The sequence below is a fragment of the Ammospiza caudacuta genome, chromosome 1 (genome assembly GCF_027887145.1).
Source record: "Ammospiza caudacuta isolate bAmmCau1 chromosome 1, bAmmCau1.pri, whole genome shotgun sequence".
NCBI lineage: Eukaryota > Metazoa > Chordata > Aves > Passeriformes > Passerellidae > Ammospiza > Ammospiza caudacuta.
This window is the reverse complement of record NC_080593.1, coordinates 42,401,122-42,423,548: the sequence shown is the minus strand read 5'-3', so window position 1 is coordinate 42,423,548 and position 22,427 is coordinate 42,401,122. Positions and strand designations below refer to the sequence as shown.

Below are 22,427 nucleotides of genomic sequence, written 5' to 3'. Positions count from 1 at the left end.
ATGTAGCAAAATGAGTGAAACATACAAGTACTGAGTGAAACATTGAAACAAGAATCTCAAAAGACAACACTTAAATTCTTCACTGACTTATTTCACAAATTTAAAACTGAATTTAAAGCAAGGCATTTTGGAGACAGAGATATAATTGAAAGGAAAAGCAATTGCACTTCCTGTCACACTACATAAAAATAGGCAAAATACAAAGAAAGAAATAAATTGAAAGACCTGGTATTGAACTTTAACACAGAAGAAAAAAATCTTCCAAGAAACACAAAACAAGTAGTAGATACTGCCTATAGGTGTTACACATTCAGAATGTTTTATTGCAAAGTGACAGGACATTATACAACACTTTTTGTGAAAGAATATAGCATAGCATGATGCTAAAACACAAGTGTTTGTTTCACTGCTGTTTTTTAAATACATGAGGTTCCTTTAAACACTAACACCATTTTTAGCTTGATATGATTAATTCTTCCAAGAGATCATGCACTTCCAATGCTGATGCAGAGGAGAAGCCTCATATAGCTTTTAAGGTTACTAAGTTTTGAGAATCAAAATTAAAAGTGCTTTTGTTCAAGTATCCTGTTCAGCATTCTCACATCACAGCAGATAGAAAATGCATGTGCTGCCTCTACAACACAACTAGTACTATTTTTGAACATCCTCTTAATGCAATTGGAGTTGTATAAAGAAAACAGGCAAAACAATCACACAATCCCACTTAGCAGTAATGTGGTAACTTAGAAGTCTCAAAGTCTGACTTTGTCTTACCTGAAAAGCTTGTAATGCACTGCTCGACAGCTCCTTTTCCTGATCAGTAATCCCAGAAGCACCTGCTCCCTCATGCTTTTCAGTACCTTGATCTGTAAAAGTGAACAGAAGATTACAACAAAGCAAAAACTTTGTTTCTGCCAGTCCTCAAGGTCCTCCTGCCAATACAAGTAATTTTCCAGATAACTATAGCAGTGTCCTTACTACACTATCTATATCCCAAGTTACATCTCCTACCACAACATATCAAGTTGTTATACTCCACAGCTCCCTACTTTGGAAGAATATCTGCCCAAATAAGAGGCTGCACTTGAACCATCATTGTTAATAATTACTGACAGATCTAGTATATTTTTTAACAAAACACTCTATACTTTTGTATTCTTCAATATACTCTATCAAATGCTGTCTGGTGATTATATTGCAAGGGAGAAGCACATGCTGCCTGCTCACTTTTTCAGCCTCACTCCAAATCTTACAGGTATTCCTTTCTATCACATCTCTTCCAACATGAGCAGAAGCAGTTTACTCTCCATCTTCCTCACATTTTTCCCAGAATCTTCTCCAGTTCTACCACACCCTTTTCCAGATTAAGACAAGAACAACATGTAGCAATTACAATGGTGGCCCCTTCATGCATTTATATGGCAATGTAACAAGGTTTTAATTGCCTTCAATTTTTTATAATGAATTCCTAATGATTTATGTTGCAGTCACTATTGAGCATATTTTTTCAGAAAGAAGTCTACTAAATCCTTTTGTCATCATGTAATTAAGAATTCAGTGAAGTTGCATTAAAAAGCACAGTACACACATTCAATGTCAAAGAAGCTGAAAAAAACCCCTCCACTAAGCTCTTCCTTGTGCTGAACACAAACTACTGAGAAAAAATAAAACAACCAAACAACCACCACACTGGAGAAAGTATTTCTAGGAGTACTAATTAATGTGCTAGAACATACAAAAATAATTTCATGTTTTTGAAACAAAGACACTATAAATCAGCAATGTTACTGCTTCTGCAGAAAAGTACTTCTTGAATTTCACAGTGGAAGATCTGCTCTAAAACATGTTTTGCTATCTTAATAGACTATTGTAGGCTATGTAAACTCAATGCCTGCTTTCTCTTCCCTATAATTCAGAGATATAATGCAAACTCCACTCATTTTGTTTTCACTTTGAACAAATGAAAACACAGCTGTGAGCTCCTCTGCAAAATACATTCCCCATCATCACCAATATATCTGGATTTTCTACTACTATGAAAATGTACAAATACAGGACAAACGACAATCATAAGGGGCAGTCAAACCTCAGAAGATTAATCATATAATACCCTCAGTAAGAACAAAACAGACTTAGTAATCTATTAAGTTTGTGCCTGTTACTGGGAACTAGTGAGATTCCTTCCACCTGCAATAATACTATTGCCCCCTGCAATTGAGCAAGAATTTTAAAGATTTGGTTGGGACCTTCATCCTGCATTAAGATGTTAACAAAGCGGAGATTTTAAAATCTCAACAAATCTTACACCAGCAAGAGTAACCCACTGTCATTTGGATAAAATTCAGGGTTCAGCAATTTCAGTACTCTGGAGGGATGGATCCTCAAGGGCCTACACCTGCTATGAAATCTGACTGCATCATGCATTGATCAACACCATTTGCACTGCCTTGTCCTTCAAAAGGAAAGGCAAAAGAGAAATTTAAACCACAAAAAAGCTCAGAACATTTCTGATGTGCCAAAAGCTTTCCACAGGGAAAGAGGAAAGGAACAGGAAGTACCTCTGCTTCAACCTAAATATAGCATAGATCTGATTCCAGCTCTAAACCTTGTGATTATACAGATGAACTAAAAGCTCTCACTCTCCAAGGATCTTTAGAACAGCAGGAAATAAGCAAATGCATCTTCCCTCAAACTTTCATGCTAACAGTGGCATTTTCTGCTTTACTTGCTCAGCATGCCTGTCAGATTGTGCTGGTAAAGGTAACCACAGTGCAGAGCCTTGAGGCTCTAAAGCTTTTGAAGCTGATAACACTCAATCTGATCAGATTCCTCACATACAGGTTTACCTAGCAGAGAGCCATCAAACACCAGGTACATTAATGATTACTGCCTTTGTATGCAGGTTTGTAAGACCAGCATCGCAAAGGAAGTCTGAATTCTGAAGTAAAATGTCTTCAGTGAAGTGACAGATAATTCAAGAGATACTTGTTTAAGGTCTGCCATGAAAACTACACTTACATAGCTTTGTTGATGTAATTCCTAAGGAAAAATCAGAACAGGTCTTCAAATTTCACTCTCTCTAAACTTGTTGGTACATTAAACAAACACAAACAAACCCAAAACATAAAATGAAGCCGGGGACTAATTTAAGCAAAACCAGAGCTGTCTCTGTAATCCAATCAACTGCACCTACTAGCACTTAGTAAACAAAGCAGGTTTGTGAAACCTGAACTAGAAGCTTATCAAGAAAAAACTAAAATCCAGCTGATGTAGTTCACAGCATAGCTCCTTCCTTTGAAGAAAGCATGACAAAGCACTTGGGCTACTCTGTACCCTCTCTGTCCAAACACACCTGAAACTTGTTAAAGACCCAAAAGCCACTGCAGACTAATGTGATACTGCCATCCTTGTTTAGACTGGGATCTACTGCTTCAGCTGATCTTTGCTATCAGAGATCCCTCCAGGAGGAGTCACCTGAAAGCTGCCTGGCACAAGGTACTGAACAGAGCCCACCAAGTGCACTGAAGTGGCAGGGTGGTGGGGAGGGAGTGCTCTGTTCTCTTGGCTGCAAATGGCTATCCCAGTGCTGGCAAACAGAGCTGTTACTTCCATGTTCCTTGAAGCACTTGAAAGTGAAACAGGTAGGGAACTTGTTCCCTGGCAAAACAAACAGCATGCCTTGCTCACTTGGGCCCCTTGACCTTTGGCATTCTTGCAGAACTGCAGGTGGTGTAGCACATGGCACACCAGCCACCTCCAATGTGCTCCCATCTGTACAGCAGCCACAACCATCAGCTGAAATATCCAGAGCAGTGCAGATTCTCTGCTTCACAAGTGAGAGAACTTGATTTATCTCTGGAATTTGTATTGAAATATGGACCTGTTTGCTTAACTTTTCATTTGTGCAACCTTCATGAGTACAAACCAACTCTAGAACTAAAATTTGTGTAGGTTCATGATGAGGAGCAAAAGGGGCAACCTGGAATAGGATGTAAAAATCAGCTGCTCAGATTTGATCTGGAGGAAGCTGCTGCACTGAGTTAGAAGTTTAAGAATCAAGCCAGGAATTATCTTCCTAGCTATCAATCCTGGGGCTGAGCAGCAGCAATGCTACATCACAGAGGCTGGTTTGCTTTGTACAAGCAGGAAGTTGCTCCTGCTGGAGAGGCTGCATCATGGTGGACAGCAGAACTTTAGGAAAACTGTCTCTATGGAAGGAAAACAAGAAAAAGTATGAGACTGCCACCTGAAAAGGAAGATTGCTCTCCTCACAGGCTTGCTGCCAGAATTTCATAAAAGCAACAAAAGTCACATCTCCCACATACACATAGCTGAAGACACCTGAGAGTGACTGCAATCATTATCCTTCTCCTACCTGCACTCCTTTTCTCCAAGGACTGCTGCTCCTGACCTCTCTTGTTCCTATGCCCTGCAAATTACATCTTGTATGAACTGTGATGTTGAACATTAGAGTATCTCTGGCAATATTTTTAATTTCCAAACTCTTCAGGCAGAGTGATAATCCCTTTCTTGAAAGGGGAGGGATCTATCACATGACTCTTGCTCCAAAAGAATTTTGAAGTGTATGAAGCCCAGCCAGTGTCCAGCCATTACAAGATAACAGTTGTGGCACCAAGAGTTATGTTTTAATTTCTGTATAAAGCCCTTCACTACCAGTATAGATACAATAGGCTTCTTTGGTGCTGTGCAATAAAAAACAAACATTTCTCAGTGGAAAGCTACCTATAGCTTGCTGCCATGAACAAGTGCAATATCTTGCCATAGCTCATATCCTTGATTCGTTTGGCACATACTTTTAAGAAAGTAAAACTGAAAAGTTCCTTCAACACTTCAAAGAACATCAACAAAAAAGTATTAAAAACTTGATGTCAATATTTTTTCTTGTACTTTAGCAGTCACTTACAGTTCCTACAAATAAACACATGACAGTTTTGTAAACTGTCATGTGCAGTATACTTATTTTCCCTGTAATTTTTTTTTCCAAATACTGAGGCATTTCATATTTAGTATCCAGAGAAAAAAATGCTTAAGGTGATTTTAAATAATGCTCCCCCCACATAAAAACAACTAGAAAAAAAAGGTGACTATAAACAAGACCAGAAGGAATGACATGAGGTCGTGTCAGGGAGGTTTAGGTTGGATATTAGGAAAAGGTTCTTCTGTTTGAGCACTGGAATGGGTTCCCCACCTGCCATAAGTCCAACAGAGTTCAAGAAGTGTGTGGAAAACACTCACAGGCACATGGTGTGATTCTTAGAGACGTCCTGTGGAGGGCCAGGAACTGGAATTTGTTAATCTTTATCAGTCTTCCAACTCAGGATATCCTACACTTCAACTAAGCAGACCTACACAATTCTGTAAGTAAGGCTTTCCTCCACATGGCCCTCCTCTCCATCCCCCCAGGAGCTGACATCTGACGGGATGACCTTTCCTGCAATGAAGACTTCTTGCATGACGGGGAGTTGACCAGAAGATGGACGAGCAGTGGTGTAGCAGTGCTACACAGCAACTGTATTTGAGATTTATTCTGTCTGTTTACCACACATGGTTTATGTTTAGTCTTGATTTCCCTCTGCAGGGTCTGTTCAGGCCCGAGTTCAGTGAGGACTCACTCATCCCCTGAAACCAAAGCAGCATACCTGAGGGAATCAGACTGCACTCCAGCGATTAAGCAGCACCACCAAGAGTTATAACCTCCCTCGTACCTCCTGCATGCCCCAGTTTAACAAATTATCCCAGAAGCTCGACTTGTGTAGGGGTTATTAAGCTCTGAGTGACACAAACGCACAACCCCCCCTCCCGGCCATACGGACACAGGGCCCTCCCCACCGAGCCCTTCCCGGCCAGGAGGGGGCACCCGCTCAGCGCCGCTTGCCGAGGGCACGGAGGGCCCGGTGCGCGCACGGCCCCGCGGTGACCCGCAGGTGTCACAGGGCCCCTCACACGGCCCCGCGCCCGCCGGGCACTACCTCTACGGCGGAAGGACACGGCGCACAGCCGCAGGGCCAGCTTTCCCCCCGCGGCGCGTGTCCCTCCGCGCCGGGCGGCGCAGGCCGGGGGCGGGCACGGCGGGGCCGCGGCCGCTCCCCCCGCACTCACCCGCAGCCTTGTCCGCCGCCATCTCCGCCTCGGCCGCAGCTCCGTGCGGGACCGCGCAGCCCGAGCGTGCCGGTAGTTGTCGAGAGTCCCCCGCGCGCTGCGCCACAGGCGCTGCCCGACCGCCGCCGCCGCCACCAACCGGCCGCTGCCCCCCGACACTGCTTTGCCGCCGCCGCTGCCCTGCGCGCCGAGCCCGCCCCGCCGGTTGCACCGCCCGCCCCGATTCGCCCGCCGCTTCCGGGTTCCCGGCGCGCCCGCGACGTCCGGCCGTTGCTGGGGCACCGCGGATGTGACGCCAGGACGCGGCGGGGGGGAGGAGAGGCGAACGAGGCGGGGCCGCCATGTTGGCGTGTGAGGGCCGCGGTGCGGCGGTGCGCGCTCCTCCCGCGGCACGGAGCTCGCCGGCAGCTGTCTCGAACGGGGTTTGTCCTTTCTACCCCGGTCAGACGTGCCGGCTCTCATCAATGGATGTAAATACATAAAGGTGGGGTGCTAAGAGGATGGAGTCAGGCTCTGCTCGGTTTTGCCAAGCAATGGGACAACAGGCAACGCGCAGAAACTCATCCGTGGGAAGTTTCACCTGAACATGAAAATGAACTTCTTTACTGTGGGGGTGACCGAGAACCTTAACAGATTGCCCAGAGAGGCTGAGGAGTCTCCGTCACCGGGGGTATCCAAAACCTGTGCAGTGTCTCTAGGATGGTCTTGGTTGAGCAGGGGGATTGGACCAGCTGAGCCACTGTGGTCCCTTCCAACCTGACCCATTCTGTGATCCCTCTGGAGCAATAGCGGTGACCTACAGGCTTCCATTCAATGTATTCTCTAGTTTATGTGGATTATCAGGTGCACTATCTAAAGTGTTGTTAGGGTGCTTCTCACCGTACTAATTAATGGCAATAAGTGCCCGGTGCAGGTTTGGTGCCTCATCCCATATTCCTTTCTAAGTGGCTGTTTGGGCACTGGACACCCAAAGCCTGGGCAGGGGGACAAAACCCTCATCACACTAAAGACCCCAATTAGTCTTTGTAATGGTTGTTACTATATTTGTCATTAAATTAACAGGCATGGGATAAATGGCACTGGCATAATCATGAATATTAAAGATTCTTAAGTGTCCAGTTCCAGATCCCTCAATTCTGGATGGACAAAAAGGTGCTGGAGTGGGTCCAGCAAAGGTCAGCAAAGATGAATAAGGTCTAGAGGATAATAAAGAGCAGCCAAGGGAGCCCGGGTTGTTTAGCCTGGAGAAAAGGAGGCTCAGGAGTGACCTTATCACTCTCTACAACTGCCTAAAAGGAGGGTGTAGTGAAATGGAGGTCAGGCTCTTCTCCTGGGCAACCTGTGACAGGACAAGCCTCAAGCTGTGCCAGGGGAGGGTGAGCATCATTCTTGATGGAAAGAGCAATTAAACATTAGAATGGATTTCTCAGGGAGGCAATAGATTTCCTGCCCCTGGAAGTGTTAAGGGAAGGCTGGATATAGCACTTAATGCCATGGGTCTGGTTGACGTGCTGGTGTTGAGTCATAGGCTGGACTTCCTGATCTCAGAGGGCTTTTCCAAGCGAATGGATGCTGTGATTACTTGGATCTGCTATACATAGTATTTAAGCATTCACCCTTGCTACAATGTATCTTAGTAGGCTCAGTGGCCACTTCTTGTTCTGACTCTTGGGCACAGACTCTGTGGATGAGTGCAGAGGAGGCAGGTAGGGGGCTCTCTTTTGAACCCTCATAGTTATTTACAACAGGAAGTAGGATGAGCTTAGAAGGCACCCCAGAGATATCCCCTTCAAGCACCGAAAGGTTCCCTGTGTCTCTGTCCCTTGGAGTCAGGCTCCATAGACACAGGGACATTCACCTTTAATGGCCATCATCGATGTGCACTGTGTGCTTCTTCTGTGTGGCTGTGAGGTTCCTGCCAGGCACTGCTTCCAGAGTGATAGTCGACAGTTATCTGCTGATATGGAACACTTTATTCTATTATTTATCCAGATGTGGTTCTCTAAGATTTGCCCCTTCCCCCACTCCTTCCTCATTTATTCCTGTTAAGCATCACCTTGTTTCCCTACTTGTGACAGCAAGTGTAGATACACTCAGTTCTGATTAAGAGACTTCAGCTTGTATGGTTTTTGTCTTGTTGCCAGCGGACAACACTTGTCAAGACAGCCCAGAGTGTCTCACGCACACAGCACCTATGGTGTGCCTCTTGCACGTTAGGGGAAAGTTGTCCTTGGGAAAGTCAACAGCTAAAGGGATTCAGTGGAAGCAGGATTTCTTAGCAGTCTTCTTGCAGTGGCCTCCAGGGACAGTGTTCTCCCTACCTCTGCTGTCAGGCCCCTCAGAGAGGTCAGGTTTGTTGGTAAGGAAAGATTTAACACAGGGAAACACAGGGGAGGAAATGCACTCTTAACACACACCAGCTCTGAACACCTTTAAATCACAGCTTTTAATGAGCCAGGCCCTGTAACATGATGGATTCTGAAAAGGAACGGGATTATTTCAGGAATTTGAAGAGCAGGATGATTCTTCCTATTTTGTACTTGAAGTTCTGAATATTCCAAATGATGTCTAATAACTTACTATTTATCAGCACTTCTTCAATTCATCTTCACTCAACTCTGATCTTCAGGCTTTCTTTTAGACACATATATATGAAAGAATCACACAATCCTTATTCTTAAATATTTTATTCCAAGTCTCTGAATTTGTTGTATCTTCTTTTGTAAGAAAGAGCTGTTGGACAAGACTCGTATGTATTTGTGAGTATCTACAAGTAAAGCTGCAATAGCAAGTCCTCCTAATGTGTACATATTTAACATTGTAATTATTTATTAATGTTGCCATTCTATTTATTTATATGTGCATGTATATGTAAAAACCATGTTGCATTGGTAAGAAATAAAACCTATAAAGGGAAGAGCACTGTGCTAAAAGTGTAACTGCATATTCTCTCTGATTTTATCAAAACAAGGAAGTCACCAAAAATCTATGCTGTGACCAAGCCAGAATCCAGAATGGCCAGTGTGGACCTGATGTGGGTGTCCATGTCCCTGTCTCCCAGGCTTGGTCCAGTGTTTATTGCCAGTGCCTGAGCAGGAGCCCCCTTGCTCCAGAGCATGTCACATCAGGATGGGCACCATGGTGAATTTGCCGTGCCGTACTGTAGCTTTTCTTTAATGATCATGTCAAAACCTATTTAGCTTCAAGTGTGGCAGCCCTGGTATCCAGCTGCTCCTCTTCCACATCATGACATCTAGAGGACAGTAAGAGTTTGCTTTATCCATGTCTTGGCTTGAAAAGGCTCCTGCTAAGGAAGGCAGGAGCCTCCTTCAAAATGGAAAATGTAAACTCCCTCCCTCCAAATTATTATAATTTTAAATTAAGGGGCTCTCAGGCAAAGATATGAGAATAGGAGTAACATTTCTTTACTAGGAAAATTAAAAATACAAATGCAATAGTACAAAAAAACCACTGTCAGAGTCAGAGTATGACTTGACACCCTGTTGGTCAGGGTGTTGGTAGCAGTTCCATTAAATGGTGGCTGTAGCCCTCCTGCACAGGAGGTTCTGGTTGCTTGCAAAGGCTGCTTGTGGTTTTCCAAATCTCAGATTATATCCAGAACCACAGGCATGGTTCTGCTGAAGCAGTGATCCTGTAAAAGGGTGTAGTTTTCCTCTGACGGTGGTGTAGATGGACCTGGTCTTCCTGTGGGAATCTAGAGGGGAAAAAGCCGCTTGTGGTGCTCCAAATCTCAGATTATATCCAGGTAGGAATGCTTGGCTCCTCCCTCTGGGCAGAGCATCTCCCAAGGGGATGATGTAATTTTATCTGTCATGCAGTGAGACTCAATGGCCCATTAACAGCAGATATCTCCTGGAGGGAGGGTTAGTCATGGAAGAACTAAAGAAAACTGCCCTAGCTGGTTTTGACAGGTGGCCCAATTAACAGTAGATAACTGCCCCACCTCTAACAGATGGCAACAGAATAAACACCCCCAGCCACATCTTGCAGCCTGAAATAATCCATCACATCGTAATTTCACCACAGGACTTGTTTACCTGAGAGGTACTTACAGCAAGCTTTTGTATAACTTCCATCATCTTTTTGCCCTGTCTGTGGCTTGTAGTTCCAAAATAATTTCTTTTTCCATTTCTAGGGGGCAGACAAAACAATTTTTATAAGCTGGCCTTTTTTTTTTTTTTTTTTAGAATGGATTATTTTAAAAAGGAACTTACAACAAATAAAATCTCTTCTTATTAATACTCAATTGCTTATGTGTGTGGAGGTTACTGAAGGAAAGAAAGAGACCTGCCCTTTATTACAGTTCAAACACACAGTCATGCTATCAAAAATGTTGACATTTTTCCTTCAAAAATATTGTGGAAGCATCACTACTTTCCTCTAAGGAAAGAGGAGCGGGTTCCTTGCATAATTGTTTCTTATATTATACTATTGTTTCTATGTTATATGAGTTTCTTATATCATTTGCATGCTGCTTGGGATCTCTGGTCTCAGGGAGGCAGGCACGCCATCTGCTGTGGAAGATACAGAACAAAATCAAATACCATTTGTGAGAATAAAAAAAGTGTGTGGGAAAAAAAAAAAACACCCAGTCCTAAAATATTACCTGTCCTGGAATTTTGTTTTTTCAGGAAAGAAATTACCACAATTCAGGCTTTTAAAACAAATCTTAATCTGAAGAAAATAAACATGGTACAGAGATGGGCATTTTTTCTAAGTTTCTTTTGTCCATTTCTAGGTTAAATTGTTAGAAGTCCAAAGGAGCCAACTGTAACTTGTACTTTCAAGGACAGTGGGGGAAGTGTCAGGACAAAACCTATCTGCCCTCAGACAGAGTAGTCTCAGCATCTCATTCCTGCCTTGTACACTACCTTCCTTTAGCAGACTAGATTAAGCAGAAGTAGACCAGGGTTTTCTCTCTGCTTTTGGCCTCAAAAAGCAAACTTTTCAAGGCTCTATTTCAAGTCCTTGGAAACCCAAACACAGCAATACAGCAATCTCCTAGCCAGCCTTACAGCTGTAATGAGATGTACATAACCTCTCCACTGATCATATCAGCAAGTCCTGGCTCGGAGAGGAGAAAATCAGGATTTGTGGCATCCCCAATCAGTGCCAGAAGAGATTTCTCTCACTGTGGAAGAGAGAAAAGAGTATGTCCAGCTCCAAAGGGACCTGTAAAAATTACAGTTTTTTGTCATATTTCATTGTATGAAAATCTCAGCATCACTTTGTCTGCCTAGTGTATTCCAAAAGAGAATTTAATGGAAGAAATTATTTTCTATGTTATTATTAAAGCTCCCTCTCCTTTGCCACTCTAGTTTAAAAGCCATTACCCCCTAGGTGGCACTGTCCAATAAAACAAGGCATGTTCAAATATGGAATGATCATTAAGTAAGAGTCATTAATGTTGGAAAAGACCTTCAAGATCAACCTGTGGCCAAACATCACCATGTAAGTAATCCATAGCACTTACTGCCACATCCAGTCATTTCTTAAACGCTTCCGGGGATGGTGACTCCAGCACCAGGAGCAATAGATTGTATCGATGCTTGACAGCCTTTTCAGTGACAAAATTCTTCCTGATGTCCACCCTGAACCTCCACTGGTGCAGCTTGAGGCCATTTTCTCTTGCCCTGTTGCTGGGCCTGGGAGAAGAGGCTGACCTCCACCTGGCTACACTCTCCTTTCAGGGGATTGTAGAGGGCAATAAGGTCCTGCCTGAGCCTCCTCTTCTCCAGGCTAAACTGCCAGCTTCTTCATGTGCTCCTCATAGGAGTTCTGCTCCAGACCCTCCAGAAGCTTTGTTGCCTTTCTCTGGACATGCTCCAGCACCTCAATGTCTTTCTTGCAGTGGGGGTCCAAAGACTAAACACAGAACTTGAGGTGCCGAGCACAAGGGGACAATCACTGCCCTGGTCCTGCTGGCCACACTATTTCTTTTACAGGCCAGGATGCCATTGGCCTTCTCGGCCACCTGGGAACACTGCTGGCTCATGTTCATCTGGATGTCAACCAACACCCCCAGGTACTTTTCTGCTGGGTCTGTGGAATTCTTGTTTACAATGTAAACCAGCATAAGTATGTTGAACGTAGCTATTAGTCTCAGCTTGGTAATCCTCTTTTTCTGAATCTGTCTCTCAAAGTCAATAAAACATGCTGCTGTGAATCTCATTTAAATACAGTATTTTTACTTTCAGAGTGCTATGGAATACATTTTCCTGGAAAATTATTGTGTATTGCACATACTTGATGTGTCTGTGCTCAATGAATAAGCCAGCAGAGGCTGTGCTTACTTTAGCAAGTCACTCAGAGCAGCAGGAGCAGATTGACAGCTGTAAACTGCAGGGGTTAAGTTCCTTACAGCTCCAGTATATTCTCACACAGAAGTTATTTTGCATCTGGTGGGAATTGGCCCGGTACTGCACATCATCATCACCTGTTTTGAAACTCCCTGAAAAAAAGCTCTCACAAAACCTCCTTGGCCACGGGACCTCTCAGAAGCACCAGTTCCCCTCTCACCTGTCTCCCATAGATATGTTTCACACCAGTCTCCACTATGTACATAAAAACCTCACAAGCAGAAGGCAGCCCTCTTTTCTCACTCCTCCAGGTTCTGAGTGACACTGTTTTGCTTGTGTCATATCCTGCTCTTCCCTCTAGTGCTGGAACATGGATTGCTTGGTGGCACAGGGGAGGAGGAATAGACTTTGCCCTCCAGGCACTGTAGCAGTGCCAGGAAAACACCTTGAGTACACCTTCTTACCTTTTGCTTTCACATATAAAAAAAGGAGACAGGAAATCTATCTCACAGTATTTACCACTGTGACAGTTTTGTTCACAGCCGGATAGAGATGCTGAGCCTAGGAGACAGACAGACAGACAGACAGGTTGTTGTGACGTGGAAAGAGAGCAAGTGGGTACAAAACTTCTGAGAGCAAGGGGGTGCCACTGAGAAACAGGGAACTCTGGAGCATAAGGGATTTAAAGGAATGATGCCACAATATCCTCAATTAATTTCTGTAATTCCCTTTTGAGAAGGGAATTACTTCTCTGCTTTTCTTGACGTTATAGTACCTGGTAAATAACTCCATCATGTACATCCTCTTTGCTCATTCAAGATCTCTGATTTTCTTGTGTATGATATTATGTGTTGTCCCTTCATTTGGCTCTCACAACAGCATCATTATCTTTTTCTGATAATGGGTTTAAGTCCAGACATCATCCAAATTGTGCCATGTAAGGCTTCCCTAGGATAAGAAACAAAATATGGTTTTATATAACCTTCTTCATTTTTCTCTTCTGGTGTCATCCAGAAGAAATCTGGCCACTCAATTACAATTACTTTGGCAAACAAAGAGGTTGTGGAAGAACTATTGATATATCACCATTCATTTGGGGTTGTTTACCTTCCTGTAGAGGAGGCTAGCACAAATCTTACAGGACTTCGGTTTCCAGTTCAACTCTCAAATTGACTGGAGTACCTTTATTTCAACAATAGTATGCTAAGACCCAATCCATAACTTGCAGAGGGGCAAAATCTCCACTAGGAGTAAAAGGTCTCTAAAACATTTTGTGATTACATCAGTGCCTTTTAGTGCAAGCAGGAATTGATTTATTCCTAACAGGAGGATGTCTGTGTGATATATGTGTTTATGCCCAATGTGTCAAGCACTACTTTATGCCCTTTAACATTGCAGAGTTTGACCCTTTTTAAGACACAGAACTAGAAAGCAAATGTAGCTGTGATGAATCAGAGGCTTTGAGGAAACAGTGGTTCTTTCAGCCCAGCCTTAAGAATTCTTCCTGTGCTGGCTCAAGCTGATATGCACACTTAGTAGGAAACTCTTATACTGGATGTCTTTGGTTTGCAACAGCTAGGAGGCTGGAGCTTATTAGAAAATTATATTATGTCTCCAGGCACTGAAAAAGTAAATTCTTATTAATGACTTGTTTGTTGTAGTTATTATTCTCAGCATTTCTCCAGACATTCAGAGATAGATTATTTCTCTCTTGAGAAGTATAATGCACTTTTTTTCACTAAAGAAACAAATTATTTTGCTGATAAAGCCTGTATGAGATGTTGTAAAAGCAAAAAAATGTGTTCAGTACAGTTTTTCTACCTTAACATGAGCAATAGAATTTTTATGTATGTTCTCATTATTCTTCCCTTTTTTTTTAAGCTCTCACAGGCATTTGATTAAATTTGAAGTATTTTTTCCTTCAAAACTTTTAGGAGCTTAGAAACATAAGACTGCCACACAATTTCTTGAAAGATCTTAAGTCTTTAGTGATGGAGTTGTTTTTTAAGAAATAGGAGAGTGTTTTATACATTATTTGCCTAAAATTGTAGGCAGCTTGCATCTAAATGTCATCATGCTGCACATCTGCAGATCATACTGAAATATCCCTATTTTGTTTGTTGTGAAAAGCAACAGGAAATAGCCTGTTGGCAGCTACTATGTTCTCTGTGTGAGTCTGTGAGGTTCTGACTCAGACAGTCTTCAGTTCAAGTCAAAACCTCAGGTTTTAATGATACATGATTAAATACAAAGGGGGTTTTGTTGTTTTTTTAATTAAATTTTAACTTGCTGTGTTACATCCCAGGAACAAAATATTGCATGTGATCCTGGATGAATACAGGACAAAAATCCTAACCCATATGTTTTCTTTATTTATAAAGATTAATGTAGATTTTATTTTATTTTAATAGTTCATGTTGACTCTTGAATTTCCAAATAAATTTGACTGCAGTAGTAATTTCTGAAAGATATTTTAGCTTCTTTCTATCTGTCTTTCCTGCCTAATCTAAGTCAGTTGTAAATGCATGTGGCTTCAAAGGAAGGAGGAAAAAGGCATAATGAAAATAGTCTATGTTCTTCAAAATGCTAAAAAGATGGAAAACTATTTAAAGAACAAAACATGTTTCAGGAGCTCGAGAATCACTGTGGACTGACATATGGTAATCGTATGTCAGCATATGCCTGTGCTGCTCCTACAGCATATCTTCATTTGCTAAATTCTATTTGTGTCCAAAGTTGTAGCAAGAAGATCAATTTTCAATGCACTTAAAAAATGTACAAGCATGATGGTATGTTTAATTTTTAGTTTTCTGTAGAAGCAATCCTGCATATTTTTATTTTTTCCATGTTTCCTTGCTCCTTTTTCTGATTTCAGAGACCATCCTGACACTTCAATTTACTCATCTCACCCTGTGTTAATTTCTTAGTATCAGGAAAATTGGGACCAACTCCAAGATTAATAAGTATTTCTTTAAAGTTTGGGGGGGGGGTGAAGATTCAAAAGATGCTGTGCATAGAAACATGCGGAATTAGAAGAGGGAAAACAGTTTCAGTTTCCTGCTCTAAATCTAATAATTTAATAACCTAATCACTGAGTCATTGTGTGTATATGTTTCTGATTTCTAGAACCCAGAAATCCCATTCTGAACTAAATAAATCTCCCTTTGGAAAATTTTGCTGAAGTTAACATAGTTTTCATTTCAGTTTAATAGGACTATTAGAAAAGTGCTGGGAAATTTCAGATGCAAACTAGCTGTGAGTTATGAGCTAACCCCAATTCTCATCTTGTTTCCTAAGAAATATTCCTTCCTCCATCTCAAAGCTGAGGATATCAGTTTGTTTCAGCTTTATAACCCATGTTAAAGCTGACAAATTATATATTTGACTCTTCTGGCTACTAGAAGATAGGTTATTAGGAGCTGCAAATAATGTTGACAATTAACAGTAAAAATACTGAGTATTGTATAGGGGGCTAAGATTCCTTCCATTACTACAGTGTAAATGGAAAGCATTTCACTTAAGGATACTTCATGACAGGGAAATAGGCTGGAGCAAGGAAAGATTCCAAGGGTAACATTGTGTTGTTTGGGTTACGCAGATAAGGTAAACGGAGCACGTATTTCCTTTCTATCTGGAAACAAGCACTGAACTATTTCAATTTCCAGTCAGATGGGCAGGGAGTGGATTGTCCTCTCAAGATAAACTCAAAATAACTTTGCCAAAGGAATGTCTCTGGATTGACACTGCTATACTCCAGATGAGAAATCCCCCCATATTTCTGAGTCTCAAGCATGGATGAACGCAGCAGACCGGTGAAGCAATCATTTAATCACTCAGTTCCATTAAATAGACATTGGTTAGCTACATGCATCAAGAGCTAGAAAAAGGAGAGCTACTTTGAACATGCACAGGCCTTGGGATTAGAAAACCACCACGATTTCTGCCCAAGGATTGCTGCACTGAAATCTCTTGGAGGTTTCTATCATAACCCAGTGCTGTGGTGGTGGCTGAGGAGAGGCTGTGCAATGGGAGCTGCAGTTTCTGCTTCGCTGCATTACCTTGCAATGACATTAGCACATATTTTACATTCTGAGAGGGGAATGCTTCCCTCCTCCTCCTCCCTGCCGCTTAGAACAGTGAAGAGATGAGATGTGACACTTGAAAATGCTACAGCACTGTGACCTCACCAGGGTATAAGATTGTCTTAGTGGAGGCAGAAAATTCAGCTGCCTGAAGTACTTTTGCTTCGTCCAGCTGGTGTCCTACTGCCTGCAAAGCTGCTTCCAGACAGCAGTGCTTTGTTATTCACTTGACTTTACTAGCCCTTGTCAGAGTTAATTGGATTTGCGACATGGTCAGATGTTTATTTCTTGATTTTGTTGTCCCTTGCCTTACAGAACAGATATGCCAGGGGAAACAACAGTACATCTAGCAAATACCAAACTATGAAGAGATACATAAAAATGCTGCCCAATCCTTTAGGAGATATAATTTAAGGAAATGTGTGCTTAAAATATTTTTCCCTTTAATTTATGACAATATTGGCACTTTGCTCTGATTTTTTACATTAATTAAAGAAACTATAAAACCTTTTGTTTAAATATATCCACAGCTCTCTAGACAGTCAAATATCACATTCATTAATGTGGTCATGTATAAATGCCCAACTAAACCTTATTGTAGCTGAATGCTGTTTTGGAGAAGAATGAACATAAATCATATAAAGACAAGGTTACATTTCTGGTAAAATCTCTTATTTATTAAGTATTTGAAAAACTTACACTCTTCATGAAAGTCACTGCCTACAGTCATAATCTTATTATACCTTCCTTTGTGTAATAACTTTAGTTTTGTATGTGAGATTATATATAATAGTAGTTATACAACTCACTTTCTAAATCTTTGGTACTATTACTGATGTAGTATTTTGCTGTAAATGTTTTTAAATAAAATGAAAAAATGTTTATGAAGTTATTGATACCTCAATTATTTAAATCAAAAACAAAAAAAAGGACTTAATTTACAACTGCTACAAAAAGCATGAGTTTTGGCATGGAATCCCAGAGAAGGTTTTATTCTGAAATGCAGTCTCCCTTCTCAGGGAAGTTTTGGTTGGATGAGAGGCCCACACGTGACCTTAGAGAACAGATAAACACACACACACACACTCACAGCACTCTGGAAGTCACAGTGGATGCAGTCTTTTCTTCAGGCTTGAAACAAGAGTAAATCAACCACAGCTTTGTGTACAAGGAGTGTATAGAAATACCTGAACATTCCTTCATGTCAGCACGAGCTAAATTTCATAGATGTTACATGATAGTAACAGCAGGAGGAGAGGGCAAGAGAGAGACAGATTGACAAAGCAGTTAAGCATGGGCTTAACTTTAAGTTTGTATCCAAATCCTCATGAAGTCAACAGCTATGCAGTTGGAGCTATGCCAGGATGCAGCAGAAGATGTGACCATCATAGTCTACTTTATGTAAGCATGTTGTTACTAAGTTTGTAAGCAGAAATGGAGTTAGGCAGTTATTGGTGATCTGTAAGCGTTGTGAAAAACATGTTGGCAGAAGTTTTATATTGACTAATGCAAGAGAGGAATAAAATCAGAGAAACTACTTGTCATCACATCAGCAAGAAAGAGAGTGTACACTTTATTTCTATGTCATTCTAATTTTATTATTAACAGACCCCCCCTGTGCTTTCAATACACATAAAGCTGCAGCAGCACAATTGAGCTTGGTGTCATTTTGGGCAGCTATTTGGAAGCATCTTAAAAATACACAGCAAGGCTAACCTCCAGTCCAACATATTGTACTAGCTGAGAAACAGGAGAGGAATTTTTTTTTTTTTTGTACTTTTGTACTGATTTTGACAGACCATTGGTTCCCTAAATAAGGCAGGGTTTAGTCCTTCATCTCTTGCACTGTGAGGTAACATTGTATAAGCCAAAATAATGTCCACCTAGACTCTGAAACTGTTACTCTACCCCACTAGGAACTTCAAGAATAAACTTACTGCCTTTAGTGGGGCAAGGTCTGAAGTAAAATCACTGAGCAATTTTGCTGAAAAAGTTACAAAGCTGGAGAAATTTTATCAGAATATCATCTTCTATTGTATTACTGTTTCTATTTGCCAAATTAATTACAAGACTTTCTTATGCTCTACTGTATTATGTTAATTAAAAATTCTTCACTACGTCTCCTTAAGGGCAGTCACAAAAAAGTTATCATCTCAAGACAACAGTCTATAAAATATTTGATGTATCACAGTTGCTTCATTACATTCACATGTGTCTTTCAAGATCATTATTTAGCTTCAATAAAGCTGAGATTGATTGATTTATTTACATGACACCTAATAGCAATCTACAAACAATAGCTAGAACAAAAAAAAAAAAAAATTCTTCCCCAACCCTGCCTATTATCGTGGATTTGATTTATTTTTGGAATAGGGGTCCATTAGGAAAGGTAAGTTTTCTAGCAAGCTATTCAAAATGCAGCAAAATATTAAAGAATAATCAGGAAAAGAAAGAAAAAAATCTTTTGTGCACTTTTATTATTTATTAACCTGAGTTGGCACTTACTTTGATACAATGAGTTACACACGTCAGAATGCTCCATGCTCTTCAATTGTACTTTTCTCAGCCCTAAAAAGATAGGATAAAAAAATACTAAGGTCAGCAACCATGTGCACACCAGCATAAAGCTTATCAGCTTCTATTTATTCTTACAGTTCTTTCACAATAGATTATTAATACCAAGGTTGTATCAATTACCATGAATATTTAACTCATTTAAAATTGCATATTAGTCCACAAAATATTGCTGATGTCTGATTGAATCTCAAATAAGATTATATATTATTTGGGGGGGTAGGGGTAATGTCTGTTAAGATGAAAGCACAAAACCTCAACAAAACCTAATGCTAATGTCAGAAGCCAAATTCCAACTTAAAAAGCAACATTCCTCTAGACATGCTGCTGCCTTTTGTGTCATTTCTTTGTGAACCCTCCTCAGAAGCAGGACTGCTACAAAGTGATGTGTTAAAGGCATCCATCCCCGCTTTCAGGTACGAGGCCTTCCTTAGTGACAGAAATAGGATGTCCACTTATGAAAGAATTTCTTAAAGTAAAGAATGTGGGTTCCTAAAAGCTGGCACAAGATAAAACATTTCCAGGCCTGGAAGTTCCTTAGCAGGAGGCACAGCCCCTCAGGCCAGGGTGGCAGGGACCCTTTGGGAGGGAGTCCATGTGGCCACCTGCTCAGGGACCTGCAGCCCTGCCGCAGAGGCAGCTGCAGCTCTGGGGAGGCCGGGCCGCCTGCCAAACGGATGGGTAGAGAGCTGGCAGGCAACCAGCAAGTTTCTGGCAAAAATTTGACAAGCTTGGGTTCCACAAGATTTCTCTTTTAAAACATAAGAATGCTACCTTTTCTTCACAGCAAAATACTAAATAGTTTATGTTAGGAAGTGCATTTTGTACAAGTCCATTTTCTGCCTCCAAAAATACACAATGAGTAAAATTTAACTTGACAGTTTGTGGTGAAGTTCAGATAAAACCAAACATTAAGGAATACATGCCTAATGAGAAAAAATAGTATTGAAGCAAATAGAACCACACAATCTACCTGGTATGTCTGTGTCATCTGTTGCTTGAGTAGTGCAATACAGGGTACTGCAGAAATTCTGCAATTAGCTGTAAGAAACACTGAAGGACCACAAGCAATGTATCTGCTTACCCACGGCCCTTCATCAGGCAGACCAGAGCCACAGTCAGACAGACACTGACTGGAACAAGGGGTTAAAATGTAACTCTCCCAAGGTTTTGTTGACTTCCCTTAGCTAGAAATAGTAAAAACATAATGTGATTGCGCGATACAGCTCAGTATGAAGTTGTCTCAGCACAATTTTTAATATGCATTTTAGACATAAATTAGCACATATTAATGCTAATAAAGTTATAATGCTTATTGTGTCTGAGCTAGAACCTTCAGCTTGGGTTGTGCAGTTTGCTTATGTATTTAGAAGAGCAGGAAAACCTACAGTCCTCTTACTGCCAAATAGCATAATAATTAAGTAATTAATCAGCAACCACTAACTACTTAGCTCTTCAACTAGCTAAGCTAAAGAATTCTAAGAGCCATACTTTTGGGGACTGAAGGCTGAATCCACACTGATAGATCCAATATTCCTTCTGCACCTGTGTCAGTGCTTTACACTCTGACAGGGTGGCTAGCAAGCCCAACCCAAGTTGATATTATTCTATATTCATATATTGTTTTACAGTAAGTTCACTATAAGGAATGCTGACAGAGTTGTCCCTTATGAGTATCTACATCTGACTGAATTTGGTTTTTAATATTCCCCCTTCAGCTTTAAATAAATGCAAGTTTCATGCACTCAGCTAAGTATTAATTAGCCTGATGCCTATGACTTGTGGGGAAAATAACTTTATGCCATGTTACATTCCTTCAGCTCTTATAAAAGTGTGAGAACCAGTTTCAGCTGTTATATGCACTTCTGCTTTTTTGTACAGGAACCTAAACAATCTGTTAATAAAGGTAGAAACCACTGTAGTAGAGAATCACTGTCCCATTCTGTCCTTTGACAGCAAGAAAACACCAGCATTTATGGCATCCTTTTGAAGCCATAAATTTCTGTTGTACCAGTACAAGACTTCTGAGAGAAAATACCTGGCAAAAGACAGTGGAAAGTGCTAAGTCTTGTCTCAAAGTTTCCATTTATATATTGCAGTATTTAACTTCCTTGATCAAGGAAGGTGGTGAAGTGCAACTCTTCCTTGACAGCCAGTAGGAATGGAGGTAGTCTGTACACATTTTAATGTGCTGCTGTCTCCTGCACTCTCCAAACCAGAGAGAAACTGTGCATTCCCTGTAAGGCTTCCCCTTATGGATATAATATATTTGGCTGCCTTCCTAACAATATCTAGCAGCATCCAGCACACATGCTTATACTGTATTAGAATATACCAGTTTTGTAAATGTGGAAAAGAGATACATTTTCTGAAGTCAATGAGCACAGCTAGAAAAAAACCATACCAAACAGGAAGGACTGCATTTGCATTGCAGACCACTTGTATAAAGCAAAGCCTTTTCTTCAGAGAAGGACACCTTTGTTTCATGAATTTATATTAAGCTGAATTTCTTTGTCCAGCTTGTATGTTCTTGGTCTCTGGCATTTTTCATGAGACAAAGCAAATGCTGATCCTCTTTGGGCTGTAAGGGAAAACAGCTGCTAGTCAGAACTGGGGGATTGAGAGCACTTGGTCAACCCAACTTCACAGAAGGTTTAAGTACCTCCAGACTGTGTCACATCTGTCACAGCAGCAGCAAATACAACATAAAATGTAGAGCAGGTCCAATTTTTAGTGGGTCAGTAGAATCAGCCCGCAGTTATTTTTAACTGCCTCGGAAAGCTTAGCAGGCAGATACAGTTAATCCTTTAAAGGATTTGCAGGTATTCATAGCTTAATAAGTAAGTATAGTGGATTAAGCCAATAGGAAATTGAAGACAGTCAAAGACAACCTTTACATGCTAACATAAAAAAAAATAAAAAGAACAGCTTCTTTTATATAGTTCTTTCCTGACAATCACCTTTAAATTGTCAGTATGTGCCAGAATCCTATACAGTGAAATATGAAATAAAAATGTTAGTCATTAATGTCAACATGTGTGATATTTAAATTACCAGAAAGCAGTGAATTTCTCTTGTCTTCTATTTCCATTATCCTACAAGTGCTTTGAAAAGCAGATCTGCATTATGAAAACAAATTAAAAATGCATCTACTTATGTAATAAATAAATAATAAAACTAAAACAGTAAAATTCATTTTAGTAAGAAGAAAAAAGGCTGAATTATTTTTATAGGTTGTATTTTATATTGCTTGTATTTTTTTTCAGGATTCACTGACTTAGGCTCAGCTGACAGATGTGGGCCTTCAATATATTCATAAACGCTGTGAAAA

At 40.9% G+C, this 22,427-nt stretch overlaps 1 protein-coding gene and 1 long non-coding RNA gene across 3 annotated transcripts in view; both read right to left on the bottom strand.

The window, feature by feature from the left end:
* The window catches only part of CNOT10 (CCR4-NOT transcription complex subunit 10), a 32,231-nt gene extending 25,928 nt beyond the window's left edge, over positions 1-6,303 (bottom strand). Inside the window, exons 1-2 of one of the 2 annotated variants that reach the window (XM_058808026.1) lie at positions 6,121-6,303; positions 775-866 (exon numbers count right to left, since the gene is read on the bottom strand). In XM_058808026.1, the coding sequence (XP_058664009.1) occupies positions 775-866; positions 6,121-6,142 (114 nt within the window). In that variant the 5' untranslated portion in view covers positions 6,143-6,303. The remainder of the gene's footprint in view (positions 1-774; positions 867-6,120) is intronic. The other variant, XM_058808020.1, reaches the window with a different exon arrangement.
* Positions 6,304-10,721: 4,418 nt separating this feature from the next.
* On the bottom strand, positions 10,722-19,086 carry LOC131566963 (uncharacterized). Its single transcript, XR_009275608.1, has 4 exons — positions 19,028-19,086; positions 13,216-13,388; positions 12,905-13,001; positions 10,722-11,313 (listed from the first exon to the last, which is right to left on the bottom strand). It is a non-coding gene; the product is annotated as an uncharacterized LOC131566963 (long non-coding RNA).
* Positions 19,087-22,427: the final 3,341 nt, after the last annotated feature.